Here is a 24,635-nt window from a genome sequence, read left to right on the forward strand (position 1 = left end):
CACTGAAACAGCTGCAGGTGCAGTGGGCGACAGTTTTTGAGACACCCTGGGAGCAGGGCTGGAACCCGGCCCCGTTGATCTGTGTCGTAGGACCCTCTCACATCAGACGGTGGGGCGAGACAGGGTGCTGGCCTTCGGGTGCACAGAAGGCCTGGCTGCATGAGGGTGCCCAGGGCTGACGCCTCTTCTCTTGCCCAGGTTTATTGGGCATCTGTCATAGAATGCCATGGGGCCAAGACATCGTGGTGTATTTGCGGTTCCCAAAACTGCTGTGAGCACCCACAGCTGGCTCCTCCCAGTGCCCCCTCCCGTTGTCCTGCCTGGCTGGCGGCACTCCCGTGGGATCACTTTGGGCTGCTTTGGGTCAGCTGTGAGCCATCTCTGCCTCTTCCTCCTTCAGCCCCAGTAACGTTTCCGATGTTCCCACAGCAGAGGCGTCTCCCAGGAGCATGCTGGGCTATGACAGAGATGGAGGGCAGGTGGCCGCAGACTCCCGTGTGGTCCCCAGTGCCCCCCAGGTAAGGGCGACTTGGCGACCCCTGGCTGCTTGGCAGGGTTTGCTCTGTGCTGATGTTCACGTGAAACCTCTTCATCTCCGCTTTTTCCCAAGGATGTACCTGCTTTTGTGAGACCTGCACGCATGGAGCCCACAGGCAGGGATGGTGGAGTCGCTGGAGAAAGCTCAGCAGAGCCCCCTCAAAGTAGTGTGGGCATTTCCACAGCGGGTGGCCAGGCCAGCCACCCCCAGACACTCGGCGCTCGAGCTTCGGGGTCCCCTCGGAAACGTACAGAGCAGCAGGATGTCAGCTCACCAGCCAAGACTGTGGGCCGCTTCTCGGTGGTCAGCACTCAGGATGAGTGGACCCTGGCCTCCCCCCACAGCCTGAGGTACTCCGCCCCTCCCGACGTCTACCTGGACCAGGCCCCCTCCAGCCCCGATGTGAAGCTGGCAGTGCGGCGGGCGCAGACGGCCTCCTCCATCGAGGTCGGCGTGGGCGAGCCCGTGTCCAGCGACTCTGGGGATGAGGGCCCTCAGGCGAGACCCCCGGTGCAGAAACAGGCGTCCCTGCCCGGGAGTGGCAGCATGGCCGGCGACTTCGTGAAGAAGGCCACCGCCTTCCTGCAGAGGCCTTCTCGGGCCGGCTCGCTGGGCCCTGAGACGCCCAGCAGGGCAGGCATGAAGGTCCCCACGATCAGCGTGACCTCCTTCCATTCCCAGTCGTCCTACATCAGCAGTGACAATGACTCAGAGCTTGAGGACGCTGACATCAAGAAGGAGCTGCAGAGTCTGCGGGAGAAGTAGGTCCTGCGGGCGGGAAGCGCCGCCCCCCACCCCGGGCCATGGCACCGCTTCCCGGTTGTGAGGGGACCCTGGCACCGGGGCTGAAGTCCTGACCAAGCAGCGCCCACTTGGGGCTGCCAAGCAGGTGACAAGGGAGTGATGAAGGCTTTTGTTTTTGAGACAGTCTTGCTCTGTCACCCAACCCGGAGTGCAGTGGCGCAATCTTCGCTCGCTGCAACCTCCACCTGCTAGGTTCAGCGATTCTCCTCCCTCAGCCTCCTGAGTAGCTGGGACTACAGGTGCCTGCCACCATGCCCAGTGGAGTTTTGTATTTTTAATAGAAACGGGGTTTCACCATGTTGGCCAGGCTGGTCTCAAACTCCTGACCTCAAATGATCCACCTGCCTTGGCCTCCCAAAGTGCTGGGATTTCGGGTGTGAGCCACCAGGCCCAGCCTCCCTGTGGTTTTGAGTAGGCAGTCTCCCACTCAGAGTCCTCCGGGCTGGGCCGGCCACCACCCTGCTGTCTGCCTGGCTTCTGGCTTCTCTGGGTGCCATGCCTCCTGCTGGCCTTGGGAGATGTCTTGGGGGATCACTGAGGCATGTGTCTTCCTCACTCTCTCTGCCTCTCATCTGTCTCCTTCCCTCTTTCTTCTTTTCTCCTTCTCTCTCTCTCTCTCCCCCCGCTTTCATTCCTTCTCTCCCTGTCTCGCTTCCCCTCTCTGTCTCTGCCACTCTCTATTCCTATATGTCTCTCCTTTCTTTGTCTCTGTCTCTCTCTCTCTCTCTTCCCCTCTTTCTCTTCCTCTCTGTTTCTCCTTGTCTCTTTCCCTCATCCAGCAAATATTTATTCTGTCTTGCTGCAGCTGGGGGGGTTACTGAGATGTCCTTCAGGATGGGAGGGCTGACACCAAATTCACCAGTGCCTGAAGGCACATTTGTAAGTCGAGTCCTGCTGGAAATCACAGGCTTAGGTGGGAGGAGCCATGCACATCTCCTTTCTCTCCTACGAACCCTCTCTACACAGTGTGCACAGGGGCTAAGAGACTGTCTGCCCAGGCTGGTGGGGTGGTCAGTGCCGTGCATGGAGGATATAGTGAGTGTCTGTGTGTTCGTGCAGAACTGAGGAGGGAACTGGAGCTGCTGGGAGAGGCAGGAAGCTAGGGATGGGTGGAATCACTGCTGATCTTAGAGGCATCCAGGAGGGTGGCCCCCACTGGCCACATGGCCCAACAGATACTTGGTGGAGGCCAGAGAGTGGATGGGCCCCAAGGTGGGCATGACCTAAAACCTTTTGGGATAGAGGGCAGCAGATCCTGGGCACGTTTGCTCAGCAGGAATGTCACCCTGGGGAGACAGTGGTCAGAGTCAGCAGGAACAAAGGGGAGCTGAGATGTTGCCAAGCCATAGCCCAGCTGTGGCTGCTACGAAGAGGGGCTTGTAGGGGGCAGGAAGGTGTGGATGTGAAAACACTGTGGAGAGGAGCTGCTGTAGGCTCTGAGAGCCTGTATCCTGGGTGACAGGGGCCAGGAGCCAGAGACAGAGGGTAGAGATAATGGGGTAGGGACTAGAAATGGCAGAAGTGGTTGGGAGCCAGGGGCAGGTGGGGCCTAGGGAACGAGCAGGGAGAGGACCAGAAGGAGAGAGTTCAGGAGCCTAAGAACAGGAAGGTGGATGCTGGGAGGGCCGTGGAGTCCAGGGGGAATTGGGGGCTATTTAGGAGAGGGTGGGGTAAATTTTCAGCCTCAACTGGGAATTGAGGTGACTTGGCATCTGATAGGCAGTAGCCAGCAGCTCCCCAACCTTACTTTCATTTGAACCCTCTGAATACCGAGGTGCCTGTGCCTCACTGCAGCATTTCTGCCATGAGCATTGGGGTTTCCTAGGACTCCAGGAACCCTGTGTTGAGCCCAGGCTGTGCTTTCAGACGTCCTAGGCTGCAGGGCTCTGTGGTGAGCTGCCCAGGGGCAGCTTGGAGCAGTCCAGGGCACCCCCAGTGTGGGAGCCACATTGCAGTCTGGGAGCATGGGAGCTGGGCCATGTGGGTGCAGCCTCGGAGCAGAGCCACCATCCTGGATCAGCTCCAGCCTGGATAAGACGCTCCCTGCCCATGCAGCCATTCCCCAACCCTGGGGCAGTCAGCACTCTCTTGAAATAGTACTCCCTTCCAGAAGATCATCTGATGCTGTGTCTCCCTGGTGTTTGTAGGGAGAAAGCCGTTTGGAGTTTTGTTTTTATTTATTTCTTTTTTTTAGTAGAGGAAGTTATTAAAAAAAAAAAAAAAAAAAAAAAAAAAAAAAAAGAAAGCCTGTGTGGCGGGCGTTGAAATTCAGGAGTAAAATCAGAACTTGTTTCCTCATTTCCGACCTTGTGAACTACCTATTTTCCTTGTCATCAAAGGAAGAGGAGGGGCACTTGGGGTGAAAGCAAGGGTTTACAGGCCTCCAGCCAGGGCCCCTGGGGTGGCCTTGGACCTTGCAGAAGCTCAGGGCACTGTGATGCAGCAGGGAGGCCCAGCTCCTCCCCTCCCCATCCTCTCCTCTCCATCCTCCCCTCACCTTCCTCCCCTCACCCTCCTCCCCTCACCTTCCTCCTCTCTCCATCCTCCCCTTTCCATCCTCCCCTCACCTTCCTCCCCTTATCTTCCTCGCCCTCCTTCCTCCCCCTCTATCCTCCCCTCACCTTCCTCCTCTCTCCATCTTCCCCTCACTTTCCTCCCCTCTCCATCCTCAACTCACTTTCCTTCTCTCTCCATCGTCTCTTCTCCATCCTCCCCTCACCTTCCTCCCTCTCCATCCTCCCCTCTCCATCCTCCCCTCTCCATCCTCCCCTCACCTTCCTTCCCTTACCTTCCTCCCTTCTCCATCCTCCCCTCACCTTCCTCCTTTCTCCATCTTCCCCTTACTTTCCTCCCCCTCCATTCTCAACTGACTTTCCTCCTCTCTCCATCCTCTCCTCTCCATCCTCCCCTCACCTTCCTCCCCTCTCCATCTTTCCCTCTCCTTCCTCCCCTCACCAACCTCCTCTCACCATCCTCCCCTCATCTTCCTCCCCTCTCCATTCTCCCCTCACCTTCCTCCCTCCATCCTCCCCTTCCTCCCCTCACCTTCCTCCTCCTCCTCCATCCTCCCTTCTCCATCCTCCCCTCTGCATCCTCCCCTCACCTTCCTCCCCCTCCATCCTTCCCTCACCTTTCTCCCCTCTCCATTCTTCCCTCACCTTCCTCCCCTTGGCCTCCTCCCCTCCGCATCCTCTCTTCGGCCTACTCCCCTCCCCATTCTACCCCCCTACCTTCTTCCCCTCTGTTTCCTCCCCTCTGCATCCCTTGGCCTTCCACTCTCTGTTTCCCCCATGGAGGAAGTAACACACATTTGCCTGATAAACAGAGGCAGTCTCTGGTGCCTGGCACCTGCTGGTTTCCCCTCACCTGTGTTCATGTTTGGGACTTTCATTGTAAGTATCAATGTAAGCGTTTTGAGTCTAGGTATTTGGAAGTTTGAGGCTCCTTAGTCTGGCCCGTGCCGTTGGGCACATCAATGCCAGAGGCCCCCCACCTTGGCACCTCCCCATTTAGATATAAACAAACAGTGTCATTTTACAGCCCCCATGTGGCGCTTTGAGTGGTCCAGGCCAAGGCACAGGCGGGGCGCCCACCCTGCACCCCATGTTCTCCCACGGCGCCTCCCTCCTGGAGGGGCTGGTGGTATTGGAAACACCGAGGAAACCCAGCGGCGCTCTCTCCTGTCCCCTCCTGCAGGCACCTGAAGGAGATCTCTGAGCTGCAGAGCCAGCAGAAGCAGGAGATCGAGGCTCTGTACCGCCGCCTGGGCAAGCCACTGCCCCCCAACGTGGGCTTCTTCCACACGGCACCCCCCACTGGCCGCCGGAGGAAAACCAGCAAGAGCAAGCTGAAGGCGGGCAAGCTGCTGAACCCCCTGGTGCGGCAGCTCAAGGTCGTGGCCTCCAGCACAGGTCGGCCTCCGGGCGCAGGGCTGGGATGGGAGCGGGCCTGGGGACCCCTGAGTGAGCCTGGGAGGTAGGCTCCGTGCGGGTGTGACGCCCTCGGACCTCTAAGGCCACTCGGGGTTGTCTCCTTACTGCATCTCCTTTCCCTGGAGCAGGGGAGTCATTGCAGCATGAAGGCAGTCCTGGTTCTCTGTCCTCACGCAGAGAGAGAGGCAAGGTCCGTGAGTGGGCAGGGGCTGCTCAGCGCTGGGCCTGAGCCCCTAGGCTGCAGGCTGTGCCAGGGGAGCTCAGGCTGCCCTCCCTCACCTGCTCCTCTGCAGGGCACTGTGTGGACGGATGGCGGCTGCTTCCTTTGACCCATTTCTTGGGTGTGTGCCAGCCAAGCCGCTGTCGTTAGGGGCTGGGGAGGACGGGAGGACGGTGATGATCTCCCAGTCTTGTTAAAGGTGACACCTAGTCATGGAGTGGCACTGTCCTGGCCCCGGGCAGTCACCAGCCCACATCCCTGCATGTCAGGGCTTCCTGAGGCCTCCTGAGCAGCAGTGCAGCCTGCTTGCTGGTCGAGAGCCCTGGCACTGTGGGCTGGAGCCCCTGTGAGCCCAAGTCCCCAAGCATGCCAGGCAAGCCACCGTAAGCTCACTCTAAGCCCACAACCTTTGGGGTACACATCCATGAGTTATACCCATTACATGAATTCAGAGACAGCGCCCAGAGCTAAGGGAAGACTGAGACGAGAAGTACACAGGCCACTCTGTGCCTGGGTGTGTCTTCTGTCACTATATTTGCTCAACACAAGTCCAGCACGGTAGTGGGGGCTGGTAGAGACTGGGCACTTTCTTTGCTCTTCCCCATCTCTCCTGTGTGGGAGATGTGGCCATGTGCCTGTGGTCTGCAGGAGATGTGAGCTTCCCCAAGGTCACCCAGCAACGAGCAGGCAGAACAGACTCAATGCACACAGCCCCGACCCGGCGGGCCTCATCGTGCCTGTCGCCTCTTCTCCCCCCGCCCAGGTCACTTGGCTGACTCCAGCAGAGGCCCTCCCGCTAAGGACCCTGCCCAAGCCAGTGCGGGGCTCACTGCAGACAGCACGGGCCTGAGCGGGAAGGCAGTGCAGACCCAGCAGCCCTGCTCCGTCCGGGCCTCCCTGTCTTCGGACATCTGCTCCGGCTTAGCCAGTGACGGAGGCGGAGCGCGTGGCCAAGGTGATTTCCAGCTTGCCTGTCTCCGAGCATGTGCTAGCCACGTAGGGCCTCAGTGGTGTCCCCAGGAGCACGCCCGTATTGTGTAGAGGGGTTGCGAGCTGTGGCAAAGGCTGTTGAGAGGCTTCTTTTAAAAAGGAGAAAGAAAAAAAAAAGACGTAGTATGTGGATGACAGGAATGGAGCTGTCCCAACCACCACCAAGTCTTGCTTGTCAGCAGCTCAGGGGGAGGTGATGCTTTGCTAGAGCGGACCTTGGGGAAGTGGCTAGGACTGGGGAGGGCAGGGGACCTGGCATCCGGCCGTGTGCTCCGGCGCCAGTTCCCAGGCACTGGCTGCCCCACCCCCACCCCCACAGCGGAGCCAGATGGTGCTAAACACCGGGTCCTTCCAAAGTCCAGAGGGCCGGCTGGGGGGACGAGGGCACAGCTTTCGAGCTGGGAGTTTGGCCTTGAGGAGGAAATTCTCTCGTCAACGCTGCGTGGACAGCAGCAGCTGCTCAATAAGGTGCTCTCCTGTCCTCACCATCTCTGTCCAGAGAAATCATGGTGACCATGAAGCCGCCCCGCCCCGCCCACCCCACCCTGCCCGCCCCTCTCCGGGCTGCTTCTCTTCTGCTCTCCCGCTGCCTCCTTCCCATTACATGGTCAGTGGCTTTGGTGCTCCGGGCTGGGCTAGATGGAGCCGTGGATGTTAAGTGACGAGGCTGGTGTGGCTGTTGGTGTGGAGGAGGAATCGCAGCAACCTGTACTTGATGAGTGTCTCTTTGTTTTCTTCCCTTTATATTCATTTGCAGGCTGGACGGTTTACCACCCAACGTCTGAGAGAGTGACCTATAAGTCTAGTAGCAAACCTCGTGCTCGATTCCTCAGTGGACCCGTATCTGTGTCCATCTGTCTGTATTTGTTCTTTTGTATTTTATCACCTCCTGGCCCTTGGTTTTCTCCCCCGACCCCCTCCCTGTCTTCATTACCTTTCATACATTTCATAGGATGCCTCCCCCACCCCATTGAAGTCACCTATTGAATCTCAAAGTGGAACCCCACGAGTCGGTCCCCGGAGCGGCGGCCGCCCGCGCCTACCCCCCCAGCCCCACACAGCACGTGTGCATGCTCGTGGCTGGTGCCTGGGCACGGAAAGCATGTGCAGCGGCTGGCCTGCCTTCCGCCCCGGGCACCTCTGCCCAGATGGTCTGGGGCCCTTTGCATTTTTTTCGTCACCTCATTTATTTAATTTTTTTTATGTTGGATGTAGTTTTTTTTTTCTGTTGCAATTGTGGCAAATATACATGTCCGCTGTCCCCAGTTCCAGCGACAACAAAAAGACAACCCCAACCTCCTCCAGATGCAGTGTGTGTCACGCGTGTCTGGACTGTGAAGACATGCACATAGTGAGCCTATACGGTTCTAAAGGTCACTGGAGGGCGTGGTTTCTGTACCAGGGCCAAATCCCAGCACCCAGTACCCTGCATACCCACCGCCCTGCGCCCTGCATGTGGAAATGCTGAGAGAACGTGCTCCAGTTCGGGCCTCCCCAGCCCCTCCCCACTGGAAGGGCAGGTCTGGTCCCCTCTGTCATTGCTCCTCACCCACCGCTGTCTCCAACCCAAAATAGGAGAGTGATGGCCTCCTGGGCAGCTCTTCTTTGGAGCATGCATCCTGCCTGGCCGGCTCCTTCCCTTCCTCCAGCCAGTGGGAGCACTTTAGTTGCTGTATTTTCCTGTGACCTCCTGTGACCACAGGGATGAAGTCAATGACGCAGTTCCTCCAATCGCTACTAAGCCAAAACCCAGCCCAGCCTTCCTCAGATCCCCTGGAACACAGTTAGCGCCCAGGAACTCCATCTCCAGGGAAGGCTTGGCCTGCCTGGGGCCGTCCCAAAGCAGGCAGTTTGTTTTTCACCCTCAGGACAATCGGCCAGTGAACTAAAAGCTGTGAGATTTTTAGGCTTTTGTCTTTTTAAGAGGAAAATTAAGCTTTTTAACAATTGGATTGGATATGCTGGTTTGGGGCACGTGACTTTTTGCTTGTACAATAAAGATACATTGTACTTGTTGGGAGCCAGAGGCCATGCCCGTGGGAGGCGTCCACTGCCATCCACCCACTCCATCAGAGGTCCACGTGGGTCATCATTCTCCAGGCAGGCAGGTCGAGGACACAAGGGCCATGTAGAAATGCCAGGGCCTTCCCAGGGCTTCCCGTTCGTCTGTTTAACAGGCTGCCCTGTTTCGGCCACCGTGTCGTCTGGGCTGTTAGTCTGTGGGTCTGGGCGGCCTGGTGTCTGGTGAGTTGCTGAGTTGAGTCTGGGGAGGGGTGGGCGCCTCCCCCCACACCCCTGCGTCTCTGGGTCCTCTTATGGCACCCAGCTGTGGTTCCTTCTCCGCAGCCTGTTCCCGGCCCTGCTGGCCTTGTGCCTCACTTGCTGCTCCTCTTCCGGCTCCTGCGTGTGTGGCTCGATCTGGGGCTGTCACTGGGGGCGAGGGCACCTGGGAGACTCAGTGCAGGCCGTTGCTGTCGGGTATGGCACCTACCCAGGCCCCACTTCCACCCCCGTGCTGTGTTTTGGGGTATTGCTTGTTTTCACGGCTTAGCCCCCATCAGGCAAGTCTTGGTCTTAGTCTTTTTGGGCCATAATGTCTCCCTCAATCCCCCGACACTCTGAAGTTGCTGGCCAGGGAGAGCCCAGGTGGGCCTCTGCCCTGGGCGCCTCTCAAGCCCTGTCTGGATCAGCTCCAGGCCTCTGAGGTCTCTGCCACTCTACTGGGATGTGGCTGGGACGGGCCCCTCCTGTCTCTGTGCCCCTGGGCTGTGGAGGCTGGACTTCTTGTTGAGCCATCCACTGGCACATCTGCTGCTCCTGGGTAACCCACAGGGCAGCCCAAAAGAGAAGGGAGAGCTGTGGGGTCTGTGAGGAGACCAAGCACCTCCAGGGAAAAGACTGCAGGGATGGGGGCCGCCCTCTGAGCGCTGAGAGGCTGAGGACTTGGGTGGAGGCCGTGGGATTGCGCCAGGCTTGGAGGCCAGGAGGGAGGGATGCAGGCAGGGGTAGTGTGAGCAGATGGCCAGGAAGACGCTGAGGTGGGTGCGTGGAAGATGCCGAGGGGTCGGGGGTTGCGCTGCAAGTAGAGGAGGAGCGGGGTGGATGCCAAGGCGAGGCTAGGGAGGGGTAGCTGGCGCAGCCTGCCCAGCCGTCGCTCCCTAGGGCCTAGGGAGAGCTTTCAGCTCACTCTCCTGGTGTGGGGCACCCCACTTCCTGGAAGAGAAAGTTCCAGGAAAACAGAATGTGTTAAATTTTGAAGTATAGAAGGATCCTGGCCTCTGTGAAGATCAGAGAAGATGAAACGGCCCCAGGCAGGCTGGGTTGAGGCCAGGCCAGAGGGTGGGCTGGGGGTGCCCAGGTGGCTGTGCCCAGGGATAGAGCAGGGCAGTGCAGCAGGCACCTCCAGAGGCCTGAGCTGACTCGAGGTGCAGGACAGGGAATACAGCAGTGGAGGCTGGGAGCAGCAGGTGGACAGACCCCTAGGGAGTGCAGGGCCCCTGCTTGGAACCCCTATGAGCTGGGCCCCTTGGCACAGACCTGTCACCCAGCTTGCAGACGCCCCCTTGTGATCAGCAGATGCTCTGGGGAGCTCACATGACCTAGTGCCCCAGAGCACTTTTTTTTTTTTTTTGAGACAAAGTCTCGCTCTGTTACCCAGACTGGAGTGCAGTGGCGAGATCTCAGCTCACTGCAACCTCCGCTTCCCTGGCTCAAGCAATCCTCCCACCTCAGCCTCCCAACCACAGGTCTGCACTACCACACCCAGCTACTTTTTTTGTGTGTTTTTGTTGAAACAGGGTCTCACCATATTGCCTAGGCTGGTCTAGACCTCCTGGGCTCAAGCGATCCACCCACATTGGTCTCCCAAAGTGCCGGGATTATAGGCGTGAGCCACCTCCCCTGGCCCAGTGCATTCTAAGGGATGTTGCCCTTGGAGATGGGGAGGAGGGTCAGGTGCAGATGCTGAGATGGCACCTCTGGTCATGGTTCTGTTGGTTCTGCTGGTTAGAAACGGGTCCTTCTGGATCCTCCCACCTGACCGGGCAGGTGCTGGCACCCTGTGGGCCTTTCTCTCTGCACGCTAGAGCCATGGGATTTCTCTTTGGGTTTTCTCCATGTTGGCTGTTGGCGGCAGCATGTTTGGCTCAGGCACCCTCCGGTGTCACTGCACGGCCACTTCTAGGCCTTCTCCCACCATGGAATGCTTTCATCCCTCCTGGGGGGGTGAGAGTGCATGCTCAGCGAGCCCCTTTGCAGCAGGTGTTCAGGCGGCCTCGGGGTAGAGGACATCCAGAGAGGAGGGCCCCCACCCTGCACTGCGCCCACCAGGCCCTGACCTCTGCAGCCAGTGTGGTCAGTGCTGCATACCACTGTGGGCTGTCTGTGGAGCAGGCCTGTGTGCGACGGGGCCTAGTGCAGTGTGGGGTCATTTAGCTCAGGGCAACATGAAAACAGCCTCAGGTCTCCCTGGGCAGAGCCAAGGCGGATCCTGCTTCCCAGTGCATGCTTTGTAGACAGTTTTTGGCTCAAGAACATGGTTGTTTGATACGTAGACACCCTAAAAGGGGTTTCGTCCCTGGATGCCCGTTTTTCTCTTGTGAAAAAGGAGCCGGTGCTGACCGTGGCGGGGGCTGACCCGGCTGAGGGCGCGTGGGAGGTGGTGGGGGGCTGAGGTGAAGCCACCAGGGCGCCCGTGATGGGAGGTGAGCTGCCCTGGCTGTCCCGTGGGCTGCTGGGCGGTATTGAGCCCTGTGAGGTGAAAAGTGAGTGTGACAGATTGCTCAGGGGCTGACCACTTTTTAGGTCCCCTGTCGCAGGCACACACCCTCAGTTTGGATCCTTCATGGTTGAGATGTCTTCTTGGCCACAGGCTGAGGGTCTGGACGGGGCAGGTGCTCGGGCCACCCAGAGGCCAGGGCCGTTGACCCGAGAGCAGGCTGTTTCTGTGCCGGAGCGAATCAGGGCTGGAGTGGGGAGGGAGCCTCCGCTTGTGCCTCGGGGGCTTCAGCCAATGTCGGCTGCACAAAAGCAGGAGATACCAAGTCCAAGAGCCGGCCCTCCTGTCTTCCTGTGTGCTGCCACTTTTACATTCTGGGAAGAAAGCAGCGGATCTCCTAACAGCTGGGATGAGGCCGCCAAGCCCCGCCCCAGCACCACTGAGCAGTCCAGGGCCTTGGCGCTGCCTCTTCCTGGGCCTGGCTAGGGACGGAAGCCCCACAGGGAGATGGAGGTGGGCCTGGCGTCAATCAGCGGCCTCCTGAAAGTTTCCTTTGTTCTCCCATTGCTGCCTTATGGACAGGAGGTGGGGGTGCTTGTCCTGGCACAGAGCAAGTGGCAGGGGGCCAGGTGGGGGCTGTCTTCGGGTGCCATCTGCATGGTGGGCAAGTGAGGGACAGGGCCCAATGCAGGCTGAGGCTCTGGAGAGGTGGACTAAGGAGCCACCTAAGGATGGGCAGGGCTGTCCAGAGTATGGAGAGGTCTCTGCCCCAGTCCAGTTGTCTGCAGTGAGTGGCCTTGAAAGGCTGGCACCCATCAGTTTATCCAGAGGTCTAGGAGCCGTCTGCACACTGGTCACTGGGGCCCAAGTTTAGGAAGGGCCCATGGAGGCCTCCGTGGGCCAGGGTTGCTCTCTGGCTCTGAGCAGGTACGGTGTCCTCCACACACTCCAGACCCCGGGTTCCCAGGGTTGCTCTCTGGCTCTGAGCAGGTACGGTGTCCCCCACACACTCCCGACCCCGGGTTCCCAGGGTTGCTCTCTGGCTCTGAGCAGGTACGGTGTCCTCCACACACTCCCGACCCCGGGTTCCCAGGGCGGTGAGTCAGTCCCAGCTCTGATGGCAGGTCCAGGCTCCCTCTGGTGGTTCCCGGCCAGCAGCCGGCCTGTTTGGTGTTCTTCCCAGCATGGCAACAGCCAGGCATTAGCCCTGAATGTAGAGTTCCAGCCACACCAAGAGCTACCAGATCGGCACAGAGCAGCTTTTTGAAGCACCTGGCTTAGGGCCATCTACATGGGACCATGGGCTACAGCCCCCCACAAAGCCTGCCAGGGAAACTGGTGGTCACCCAGTGCCCCTACACATTGGATCCCCCCTAGGCTGCACCACAGACTTCAGGGGCCCCTCCTGCGCTACAGAAAACCAGCCATACCTCCCCTGCAAACTTCAGTGAGCCATCGAGGGGATATCAACTCTGTGTTCCTGGCAGGGTTTCATCTCAGAACAGAGCAGCCAGGGAACAGTCCTTTGGAGCTGCTCACCCAGAGCCTTCTGGTCTGAATCCCTCCCGCTGGGCTCCCTCCTTTTTATTTGAACAGAAAAGTCTGCAACAGAACACCACCTCACCTTTCTTTCCCCACACTAGCTCAGGAACAGACAGAGTGGACTAAAAATACTCAGCTGAGCTAGGTTTCCAAGTCCAGGACGCACAGCTCAGGCCGAGCTCGGGCCGAGGAGCTGGACAACAGGTTGCCCACTGTGCCCCGAGGCGGGAGGCAGGGGCCTTCTGGAGAAGGCAGGCAGACGTTGCCAGGTTTTCTGAGTCCCTGGAAGATCAGAGTCGCTCCTTTTTCGGTCTCTGGGGAACAGCTCCCTGCTGGGGAGGGAGTGTGCTCCTGGCAGGGGGCCGTGGGCTGGAGTGTAGACAGAGCCTGCGTGCTAGTGTGGCTTTGCTGAGTGACCTTGGGGAAGTCTGAGCCTGTTCTTGCCCGTCCCAGCTCTGCCTGCCCATAAGGATAAGCGGGGATGGCCGCGCCTTCTGGCCCAGCCTGCCCTGGGGACCTTGTCCCCACCAGGCTGGGCACTGACCGGCTAGGACGTTGCATTCAGTGTACACCAGGTGGCCTCTGGGTAGTTGGGACCAGTCAGTTTAGAGGCGGTCCCAATTATAAGGAGGCCAGAAGTGTTCCAGGCTGAGGCCTTGCCCTACCCCTTGTGGATACTGACTTCTAACGAGGTGGCAGTGTCCCCAGACATTGGGGTCAGTCCCTAGATAGAAACCCTCGGGTCCTCTACTCAACGCCTGCCGCTGACCTCATCACCTGAGGCAGCCATCTGAGATCCAGAGTTGGCCTCCAACCTGCAAAACAATGTATCTTTTTGCACTTGGAAAACCTCTGATGGGCTTCGGCAGCCAAGCCCAGCCGTGCCCGGCTCCATTCCAGAGCTCCCGTGGCCGACTCTCAGCAGGGTGTCCTGCCTCCGTCAGTGGGGCTCCCAGAAGCCTGATGTTTGAAAGCCAAGCGGTGTGCTTTGCTTTTTTCTTTTTCTTTCTCTTTTACTTTTCTTTGAATATGCTTCTAGAGACAAACACTTCTCCCTGAAGCTTGGGGGCTTGGCCCTGGCACCTCTGCCCCCTCGGCGAAGCTCGCGGGAGCCTGCACCCTCTCTCTGGGGGCTGCCCCATTTCCCCCGGCCGGGTCGGCCCTCTCTCTGAACTGCTGCCTGTGTCTGCCCCTCCCTGCACACTGACGACTTTTGCTTAGTGTGGTAGCGTGTCCCGGTGTGTGCTGTTCTGCCTAACTCTGTGGTCTTGTGTCGTTTCTTTTTCCCTTGCAGGGTCTGCCCTGAAGCGTCTCTGCCTAGGCAAAGAACACAGCAGTAGTAATTATCCGGGTTTTTTCCCCCTTTGTCCTCTCTCATCGCATGGGCTTTCTCGTGGCTAGTACACATCAGGGTTCCCGCGGCTGGGCGGGCGTGGGCCTGCCCTGTGCCTGCCCCGCGCCTGCTCCGTGCCTCTCGGCCAGGCGCGGCTTCGCTTCCGCCTGGCGGGATCGCTGCCCTCGGCTCCCCCGTGTGTCTCCGTGGCGCCTAGAGTTTGTGCGGTCTCGCCAGTTCACATCTAACGGGCTTATCCTTCCCCGGAACACCCGCAAATTGCCAATCATTAATTGGCTCCTTTTCCAAAACCGTAGGAATGAGTATTTCCTTGAAGTCTTAAAGATGAGTGCCTCCCCACAAGGAGAGATGCCAGGACTGAGTGGGTATTAGTCTCCCTGGGCCACTCACCTCCCTCTCTCTCATCTTTCTCTCTTGAAAAAAAATTTTTTTTTCTTTTCTGGCTGAACTTTTCATGTAGGAATAGCTCCATGTGTGTCAAATCTCATCACTAATTTTTAATTGTCTGTGTCTGTGCCTTTTCATTGCTAGCCACTAAAGTCCACTACATTTTGGGACAGCTTGTTTGAAGAGATGGTCATTAGGTTGTTTTTCTATGCAGAAAAATTTTAAATTGGCTTATTCAAAATTGCCAGCCAGAAATTACATGTGTTGCGTGGAAAGGGTATGATTTAAAAATTTTAAAATCTCATTTATGCTTTGAATGAAGCAGCCAAGTGCTCTGGTGTGCTAATAGCAGAGCGGCTCCCAGCTCCCTCCTGCAGCAGGGCGTTGGCCGCAGCCCATGGCAGGAGCTGGTGGGGCCTCATCAGGCAGCCCCAGGCATGGGTACCCTTTATGAATACCTTCCTCTATCGCGCTGGTCAGGACAATTTCTACGTCTGGAATTCCAAACAACCAGACCATTAAAATTCATGGGAATGCAAGTCAGGCAGCCCTGGCAGGCATTTTCCCGCGGGCCAGGGGGCCGCCTGCAGGCCAGCCAGCCGCGTGTGCTGAGCGCTCACACAGTACTCCACCGTCCCCGCGTCCTCATGTTACGGCTGAGGATGCACAGGCCAGAGAGAGCCCGAGGAACCTGACTCTAGGCACCGTGACGCCGAAGCCCAGTGTGTCTGGCTGTGCCAGGAGTTTCCTGAGCTCTCTCACACGTGAGTCTGGGGACGGGCAGCGGTGGGCACAGAGTGGATGCTGAGCAGAGGCTGCCGGCTGCTGCAGGGTCCTGTCCCCTGGCCTGGCTTCTGAGGTGGGTGATGGCCACATGGCACAGCCCATGGAAATGCCCCACCGTGTCTGACCCTGGGCAGCCAGGCCCCTTAGTCTGACCGCCTCTTGAAGCAAGGTGCTGCCTGGCCCAAGTGAGACCATTGTCTCAGCTGTCACGTAAGAACGAATGCGGCCAGCCCACTGGGGGCCTGGGCGCATGTGTGGCGTCACCAATCCTGGCCTGTGTGTGACTCCCCAGGGTCCTCCACCAGCAGCCTGGCCCCAGGTCCTGAGCCAGGCCCCCAGCCCGCCCTGCACGCCCAGGCGCAGGTGAACAACAGCAACAACAGGAAGGGCACCTTCACGGACGACCTGCACAAGCTGGTGGATGAGTGGACGAGCAAGACGGTGGGGGCCGCGCAGCTGAAGCCCACGCTCAACCAGCTGAAGCAGACCCAGAAGCTGCAGGACATGGAGGCCCAGGCAGGCTGGGCTGCCCCTGGCGAGGCGCGGGCTGTGAGTGCGGGGTGGGCGGGGCGGGTGCTCCTGGGGTGGGGTAGCCTTGCCTCCAGCATTTGCTAGTGCCCTGTGTGGCAGAGGGGTGTCTAGTTAAGCTCTTCACTTTCATGATCCGAGTTCATTCTCCCCACAGCCCCAAGAACTAGGCTTCTCCACATTACAGATTGGGAGATGAGCGACGCGCCCACAGCTCTGCAGCTGGCAGGTGGAAAGGACAGGCCAGGCCAGGCCGGGGCTGTGACTCCACAGCTCAGATACAGCAGCAGCCCCAGCCTGGGCAGCCCGAGCCCTGCACTCAGAGCAGGTGGCCCCGGTCTTGGTGGACAGGCCCACCTCTGCCTGGGTTCTGTTTGTGCCCAGGCTGGAGACCAGGGCAGCTGTGCATGTCACCCAAGTGACACCAGCCTTGGGCCGTAGCTCACACACACCTGAGCCAACGTGGGGCAGAAGTGAGGACCTGCTGTCCTAGGTTTCACACCTAACTTGTTCTGATGTCAGCGCGAGTTGGAGAAGCACCTGCTGTTTTCCAGCTTTCTGGAGGGTTTGTGGAAGACTGGTGTTATTCCTATCTCAGATATTTAGTAAAGGTCATTTGTGAAGCCATCTGGGCTGGAGTTTTGTTTTTGTATGTTTTAGCGTGGGATACTTTCTTCTATGATCTTTTACCTTCAAAATTTTCAAACACACAGAAGAGTTGAAAATTCTGCCGTGAACTTCCTTAGACCCACTACGTACACTCTAATTGACATTTTTGCTGTATTTATCACGCACCTATTCATTCCTTGAGGGTCCAGTTGTTACTATGGATTCCATTTCTTCTAAACTTTTAACACCATTTGGATTTTCTGTTTCGTTTTGTTAAATTCTGCCTTTCTGGCAATTGGTATCTCTCCTCTAAATTTATCTAAAATTTTAAATTAATTGCCATAAAATGATCCATAATAGCTTTTATTTTTTTCCATTTGCAGGACTTACAGTGATGTCCTGATTTCATTGCTGATGCTGGTGATTTCTGCCTCCTCTCTCTCTGCCTCCCCTTTGCTCTCTTTTTCGTTATGCATTCTCCTGAGGGGTGAACATTCTATTAGCCTGTTCAGAGAACACATTTTGTGTTGGATAGTCTTTATTGTATGTTTCATCAATTTATTTTCTTATTTCTTGCCTTCTTTCTTGGGGTTAATTTTGTTCTGGAAAGTTTCTTAAGACATGTTCATGGATCTCTAGCCTTTCCATGATAACGCAGGCACTCAAGGGTATCAAGTGCCCACTGATGGTTTTAGCTGCCTCCCAAAAGTGTGCAGCTTTTCATTAACTTTTGTTTGAAAATATTTTATAATTTCTGTTGCTATTGGAAGTAAGTGTGGTGGTTAGTTTTCAGATGACCTTTTGTCAGTGTGTTTTCGTGTGGCTGCATTGTGCTAGGAGAGCCGACTCGGTGCTTTCAGTCCGTGGAGATCTTCCGGGACTGGCTTTTGACCTGGCTGTCAGTCTTTGTTGCTGTTCCAGATGCTGGAGCTGAACCTGTTTCCTTCTCTCCACATCCACACTCCCAAGCTCCACCACTGTGACTTCTGTTCTGAACCTCTCAACAGGTACACCTCCGCCAGTCTGAGTCCTCAAACTTATTCTCAGTGGAACCCCATTATTCTAGGACCAAGTCAGGAATCCTGAACACGGCCCCATAGCTCTGTGAGGCTGCACCTGGAGCCTGGGCAGGCTCATCTCTGCTGCCTGGGCTCCAGCTATATCGGCATTCAGGATTAGCAGAGCTAACTGTTGTTCAGATGTTCTGGATTCTTTTTAAGTGTAAGGGTTTTTTTAACTATTATTTTTGTCATGGCAAAAAAATATAAAACACAAAATTTACCATTTTACCCATTTTCAAACATACAGTTCAGTGGCATGAAGTACATTCGGAGCACTGTGCAACCATCGCCATCCATCCACTGAACCTTTTCATCTTCCCCAAGGAAACTCTGTCCCCATTAAACACTAGTTCCCGAGCCCTCTCTCTGGCTTCCTGGAAGCCTCTGGTTTCCCAGGCCCTGGTAGCCTCTATCCTTCCTTCTGTCTCTATGACTTTGACAACTTGTACCTCATATAAATGGAATCATACAGTATGTGTATGATTGGTGAATGGTTTATTTCATTTGATACAATGTTTTCAAGGTGCATCCATGTTGTAGTATGTATCAGAACTTTTTAAAATCAGCCAGGCGTGGTTGCGCATGCCTGTGGTCCCAGCCACCCGGGAGACTAAGGTGGGAGCCCAGGAGTTCGGGGCTGCAGTGAACTATGATCGCACCACTGCACTCCAGCCTGGGTGACAGAGCAAGACCCTGTCTCAAAAATAAATAAATCCAGAACACTGTGCTGCCACCACCACTGTTCATCTCCATCTCTTTTTATTGTGTGAAACTCTGTACCCATTAAATAATAACTCCCTATTGTCCCTCCCCCAGCCTCTGGCAACTTCCATTCTGCTTCTGGTCTGACTTTGACTCCTCTGTGTACCTCATAGAGTGGAGTCACACAGTATCTGTCTTTTTCCACTGGCTTGTTCCACTTGGCAAAATGTCCTGCAAGGGCACCCTTGATGACATCCGTGTTGTAGCATGTCCGAATTTCCTTTCCTTTGAAGGCCAAGTGATAGTTCATTGTGTACCACATCCATTCTCAGTGGAATCCTGCTATGGGACTGTCAGTTCTGTCAGTGGACGGACACCTGGGTGCCTTCCATCTTTTAGCTGTTACTAATCTGCTGTGAACATAGTATCCCTTCAAGATCCTGCTTTTATCCTTTTGGGTATAAACCCAGAAGTGGAATTGCTGGATCATATGATAATTGTATGATAGTTTTTCGAGGAACTGTTTTCAATAACAGCTATACCATTTGACATTTCCACTAACAGTGCACAAAACTTCCAGTTTCTCCACATCTGTGCCAACAAAAGATTTCCTTTCTGGGTTTTTTGTTTTTGTTTTCTTTTTTTTTGAGACGGAGTTTTGCTCTTTGGCCCGGGCTGGAGTGCAATGGCACGATCTCGGCTCACTGTAACCTCCACCCCTCAGGTTCAAGCAATTCTCCTGCCTCCCGAGTAGCTGGGATTATAGGTGTCTGCCGCCACGGCCAGCTAATTTTTGTATTTTTAGTAGAGACGGGGTTTCACCATGTTGGTCAGGCTGGTCTTGAACTCCTGACCACAAGTGATTCACCCGCTTCAACCTCCCAAAGTGCTGGGATTACAGGCGTGAGCCACCACGCTCGGCCATCCTTTCTGGTTTTTGATGGGAGGCATCCTCTCGGCTGTGAATTGGTATCTTGTGGTTTTGCTTTACATTTTCCTAATTAAGTAGTGACATTGAGCAGCTTTTCATGTACTTATTGGCTGTTTCTGTGTCTTCCTTGAAGAAGTATTTATTTAAGTCTTCTGCCAATGTGTGAATCAGCTTGTTTTTTTCATTGTTGTTTTAGGAATTTTCTGCATAATCCAGATATTAATCCCTTATCAGATATATGATCTGTTGGTAGTGCCTTTGGATGCACGAAAGTTTTAAAATTTGTCTTGTTTTCATTTGTTGCCTATGCCTTTAGTGTAATATCCAAGAAATCACTGCCAAATCCAATGTCGTGAAACCTTTTCCTTAAGTTTTCTATTAAGAGTTTTCTGGTTTTTGCTTTGACATTTAGAACTTTGGTCCATTTAGAGTTGATTTTTTTTTTCTTCTTCTTTTTTCCTGAGATTGTGTCTCACTCTGTCGCCAGGCTGGAGTGCAGTGGCGCAATCTCAGCTCACCACAACCTCCACCTCCCGGGTTCAAGCAGTTCTCCTGCCTCAGCCTCCCAAGGAACTGGGACTACAGGTGCCCGCCACCACGCCCAGCTAATTTTTTTATTTTATTTTTAGTAGAGATGGGATTTCACCATGTTGGCCAGGATGGTCTCAATCTCTTGACCTCATGATCCGACTGCCTCGGCCTCCCAAAGTGCTAGGATAGAGTTGATTTTTGTGAGGCAAGGCAGGGCTCCACCTTCTTTTTTTGGTATGTGCATATCCAGTTTTCCCCACAGAAGTTGCTGAAAACTGCTTTCCCCCTAGAATGGTCTTGGCGCCCTTGTGGAGAGTCACTGCAGCATAAGAGTTAACCTTCATCTCTGGGCTCTCCTCTCCTGTGACTCCCGCAGTGTGTGACTCATCCACTTCATGGTGGACCACAGACCCCTCTGGCTCTGTCCACTCTGCCACCTTTTTCCTCTGTTCCTCACACAGTCATTTCAAGTGTCTCCAGCTTGCTGATTCTTTATTCTGCCTGCTCAGATCTGCTGGTGAACCCCTCTAGTGACTTTGTAAATGTCAGTTACTGTTTTCAGCTCTTCTAGTTCCACTTGGTCCCCTTCATAATTCCTGTCTGTTGATATCCTCGTTGTGTTCCTGTGTGATTTTCCTGACTTCCTGTAGTTCTGTGTCCATGGCTTCCCTGAGTTCTTTGAGCACATTTAGGATATTTGATTTAAAGCCTTTGTTTACTAAGTCCAATGTCTAGGCTTCCTTGGGGATGTTTTTGTCAGTTAAATATTTTCCTCTGAATGAATCATACCTTCCTGTTTTATTTTCTTTAGATTTTAGGTCAGTAAATTTTTCTTTGTGTCTAAACTGCTGTTAAACCTGTCTATTCAGTTTTTAATTTGGGTTATTGTGTTTTTCACTTGAATTTTTTTTTTTTTTAAATTAACCACATCTGCCATATCTTTAAAAAAAAAAATGGTTTCTAACTCTACCAAAAATCTCTATCTTGTATCTCCTTCACATAATATTTTTTAGTTTTTGTTTGCTCTTTGGCCTAGTTTTTCTTTATATTGCCTTGTCTTGTGACTTTTTAAATATTGTGTGTAGAACATTGTAGTTGAAATTTTATTTGCAAAAAAAATGTGAGGTCTAATAGCAGGTTTCTCATTATTGTTTAATTGCCTTAGAGTACCTTTTCATATTCTTACCAGCCATCTTTTAAAAAGTGACTGGTCAAGGATAGTGACCATTTAAAAGTTGATTTGTTTATCTTTTTATTATTGATTTGTGCGTGTTCATTATATATCTTTTGTCGTATACTAGGGGACTTCCAAAAGTTCACAGAACAATGAAATTAAAAGATAAATATAAGAAATATATGACTGGCCACGGTAGCTCACACCTGTAATCCCAGCACTTAGAGGCTGAGGTGGGTGGATTGATTGAGTCCAGGAGTTCAAGACCAGCCTTTGCAATATGGCAAAACCCCATCTCTACAAAAAATACAAAAATTAGTTGGGCTGCCGGGTGCGGTGGCTCACACCTGTAATCCCAGCACTTTGGGAGGCTGAGGCGGGTGGATCACCTGAGGTCAGGAGTTCAAGACCAACCTGGCCAACATGGTGAAACCCTGTCTCTACTAAAAGTACAGAAAAACAAAAAACAAAAAAATTAGCCCAGCATGGTGGTGGCTTCTGTAATCCCAGCTACTCAGGAGGCTGAGGCAGAAGAATTGCTTGAACCGGGAGGCAGAAGTTGCAGTGAGCCAAGATCGTGCCATTGCACCACAGCCTGGGCGACAAGAGCAAAACTCTGTCTCAAAAAAAATAAAAATAAAAAAATAGCTGGGCATGGTGGTGCATACCTATAGTTACAGCTACTAAAGAGGCTGAGGTAGGAGGATCGCTTGAGTCCGGGAGGTCAAGGCTACAGTGAGCTGAGATGGTGCCACTGCACTTCAGCCTGGGTGACAGAGCAAGACCCTGTCTAAAAAAAAAAAAAAAAAAATAGCTGGGCATGGTGGCGCATACCTATAGTTATAGCTGCTAAAGAAGAAATATAAACTTTTTTCTTAACATGAGCGTCATCAAGTTCAAGACACTTTTATGAGCAATGATGCCAGCCATTTAGTCTCTCCCTAAAGACCTAATGGTTCTGGGAATTTAACTATGGCCATTGAGTCTTTTTTACAGTATTAATTGACAAAATGGGTGCCCTTCACAGATGTCTTAAAATTAGGAAGCAAAAAGAAGTCAGAAGGAGCCAAATCAGGACTGCAGCGTAGATGCCTGATGATTTCCCATGGAAACTCTTGCAAAATCAGCCTTGTTTGCTGAGAGGAATGAGCAGGAGCACTGTCATGATGGAGATGGACTCTCTGGGGAAGCTTTCCCGGGGGGGTTTTGCTGAAGCTTTGGCTAACATTCCCTAAACACTCTCATACCAAGTCGATGCCACTCTTCCTTGTTACCCTCCAGAAAGTCGGCAAGCAGAATGCCTTAGCATCCCAAAAGCTGTTGCCACAATCTCTGCTCTTGACTGGCCCACTTTTGCTCTGATGGGACCACTTCCTGCCCTCAGCGCCATTGCTTTGACTGCACTTTGTCTTCAGGACCACACTGGGAAAAACATGTTTCATGTCGTTACAGTTCAAAGAGAGCTTCAGGATCTCCATCCCACTTGTTCAAAGTTTCCACTGACAGCTCTGCTCTTTCCCTGCGCCCGATCTCGGTGCAATGGTTTTGGCACCCACTGAGTGGAAAGTCTGCTCAACTTCCATTTTTCTGTCAGAATTGTGTAAGCTGAACCTACTGAGATGTCTGCGGTGTTGGCCACTGTTTCTGCTCTTAACCAGTGTCCTCTGCACTTACGGCTCAGACCAGATGAGTGTTTTCCTCACCAAGTGATACAGATGGCCTGCCACTGTGGGCTCTGTCTTCAGCATGGTCTCATCCCTTCTTAAAACAAGTCAACCATTTGTAAACTGCTATTTTCATTGGGGGCATGGACCCCGTAAACTTTTCAGAAAGCATCAGTGATCTCACCATTCTTCCACGCAACACCATCCATGTGATGTTGGTTCTTGCTTGGCAGAATTCACATTATTGTGATGGAGGCTCTTTTCAAACTGAAATCTTCTCCTTCTTAGTGCCTCAGACTGCCTCCTCTTCAGACATGTTATAATGAGTTTAGTACAAGTGTATTTGGGTGCAAAGATCTTTTTTGAAAGTCATGCATAGTTTTTTCATGATCTGTATTTTCCATGAACTTTTTGAAGACCCCATAATGGATAGTCTACTGATCTGTGGCTTCTGTTTTTGCTTTCTTAATGGTGAACATGAAATGGCAAAAATTTTAATTTTGTTTTTCCTAAAAGCTTTGCAGCTTTAGCTATTGCTTTTGGTCTGGTGAGCCATCTCAAATGAACTCTCGTGTATATTCTGATGTAGAGGTCAATCTGTTTTCTTCCTCTATGCATATCTGATCGTTCCAGTGCCTTCCTCTCCATATTGAATTGCACCGAATGGGGCAGACATTTGTCAAGTGGCCGCGGTGTGTAGGTCCATTTCTGAATTTGCTATTTTGTTTCCTGTAGCAATTCCCTTATTGTGGCAACACCACACTCTCTTAATGACTGACGTTTTTCTAGTAAGTTTGATCTTTGCTCAGGAAAGACTTTCAGTATTGATCTTCTTTAAGAATTTCTTGGGCCGGGCACGGTGGCTCAAGCCTGTAATCCCAGCACTTTGGGAGGCCGAGACGGGCGGATCACGAGGTCAGGAGATCGAGACCATCCTGGTGAACACGGTGAAACCCCGTCTCTACTAAAAAATACAAAAAACTAGCCGGGCGAGGTGGCGGGCGCCTGTAGTCCCAGCTACTTGGGAGGCTGAGGCAGGAGAATGGCGGGAACCCGGGAGGCGGAGCTTGCAGTGAGCTGAGATCCGGCCACTGCACTCCAGCCTGGGTGACAGAGCGAGACTCCGTCTCAAAAAAAAAAAAAAAAGAATTTCTTGATTTTTTTTTTTTCAGGTCGTTAATATTTGCATATGTTTTAGGAACAGCCTGTCACTTTCTGCAGGCTAGCCCACTGGGATTTCGGTTGGGAGTGTACTCAGTCTGCCGATTAGCTGGGCGAGATTGGACATACGAACAACACGAGCATCCTGTGAACATGGTGTCCATTTACTGGCATCTTTTTTGTTTCTCTGCAGTGTAAAGATGTTGTACATCTTTCATTAAATTTATCCCTAGGTAGCTGATGTTTTGGAGTGCTATCATAAATGTTAGTTTTCTTCAGATTTCCTTTTCCAGCTTCCTGTTGCTAGAATATAAAACTATGGTTGACTTTCATATCTCATATCCTGCGATTGTGCTAAATTTGCTATTAGTTCTAGGAATTGGTTTGTCTGTTCTTGTGGGTTTTCTGCACACAGAGTCTTATCATCTGCACAAGGCCAGTTCTCCTTCTCTCTGTCCATTCTGTGCGGATGACTCCTTTTCCTGCCCGCCTGGAGATCCCCGCTGTGTCGACTGGAAGCATGGCGGCACCTCGGGGAGGTGTTGGGCATTTTGCTGTGGGCAGGGGCTCAGCTGTTAGTTCTGTAGAGGCCCTTCCAGATGAGGAGGCCCCTCCAGCCCCTGGCTGCTGAGCATGATTTCCAGGAAGGGGTGTGGAAGTCGCCGAGTGCCCTCCGTGCACCTGTGACGAGTGCCCAGTGGGGCCCTCCCTGGAGTGGAGAGGAGTGACTCCCCGTGGCCAGCAGCCTTGCCTTCCTGGGGCACACCCCGCATACGGCTTCTCCCCGGGCCGGGAGAGTGGAAGGGCTGCCTTGCCACCACCTCCCTGCACGCTTGCTTTGCCCAGGTCCTGGGGCGTTGCTCCTGCCAGCTCCTGGGTGGTTCATGCTCCTGTGAGGGCACTGAGCAGCCAAGCAGGAGGCCTTTGTGGTGGCTGAGTAGAGGCGTGTGGGGCCACTTATGAGGCGTGTGGGGCCACTTATGCGCCCTCAGGGGCCAGGACCC

At 53.9% G+C, this 24,635-nt stretch overlaps 1 protein-coding gene across 10 annotated transcripts in view; it reads left to right on the top strand.

The window, feature by feature from the left end:
- Positions 1 to 24,635, top strand: part of WNK2 (WNK lysine deficient protein kinase 2) — a 141,192-nt gene that overhangs the window by 113,233 nt on the left and 3,324 nt on the right. For 5 of the 10 annotated variants that reach the window (XM_030919434.1, XM_030919438.1, XM_030919440.1 and 2 more), the window contains 7 exons: positions 430 to 518; positions 611 to 1,299; positions 5,039 to 5,253; positions 6,258 to 6,449; positions 7,242 to 7,340; positions 14,038 to 14,082; positions 15,563 to 15,819. In XM_030919434.1, coding sequence (XP_030775294.1) covers positions 430 to 518; positions 611 to 1,299; positions 5,039 to 5,253; positions 6,258 to 6,449; positions 7,242 to 7,340; positions 14,038 to 14,082; positions 15,563 to 15,819 — 1,586 coding nt within the window. The remainder of the gene's footprint in view (positions 1 to 429; positions 519 to 610; positions 1,300 to 5,038; positions 5,254 to 6,257; positions 6,450 to 7,241; positions 7,341 to 14,037; positions 14,083 to 15,562; positions 15,820 to 24,635) is intronic. The other 5 variants (XM_030919437.1, XM_030919439.1, XM_030919442.1 and 2 more) reach the window with 5 other exon arrangements.

This window comes from Rhinopithecus roxellana, chromosome 16, assembly GCF_007565055.1.
Source record: "Rhinopithecus roxellana isolate Shanxi Qingling chromosome 16, ASM756505v1, whole genome shotgun sequence".
NCBI lineage: Eukaryota > Metazoa > Chordata > Mammalia > Primates > Cercopithecidae > Rhinopithecus > Rhinopithecus roxellana.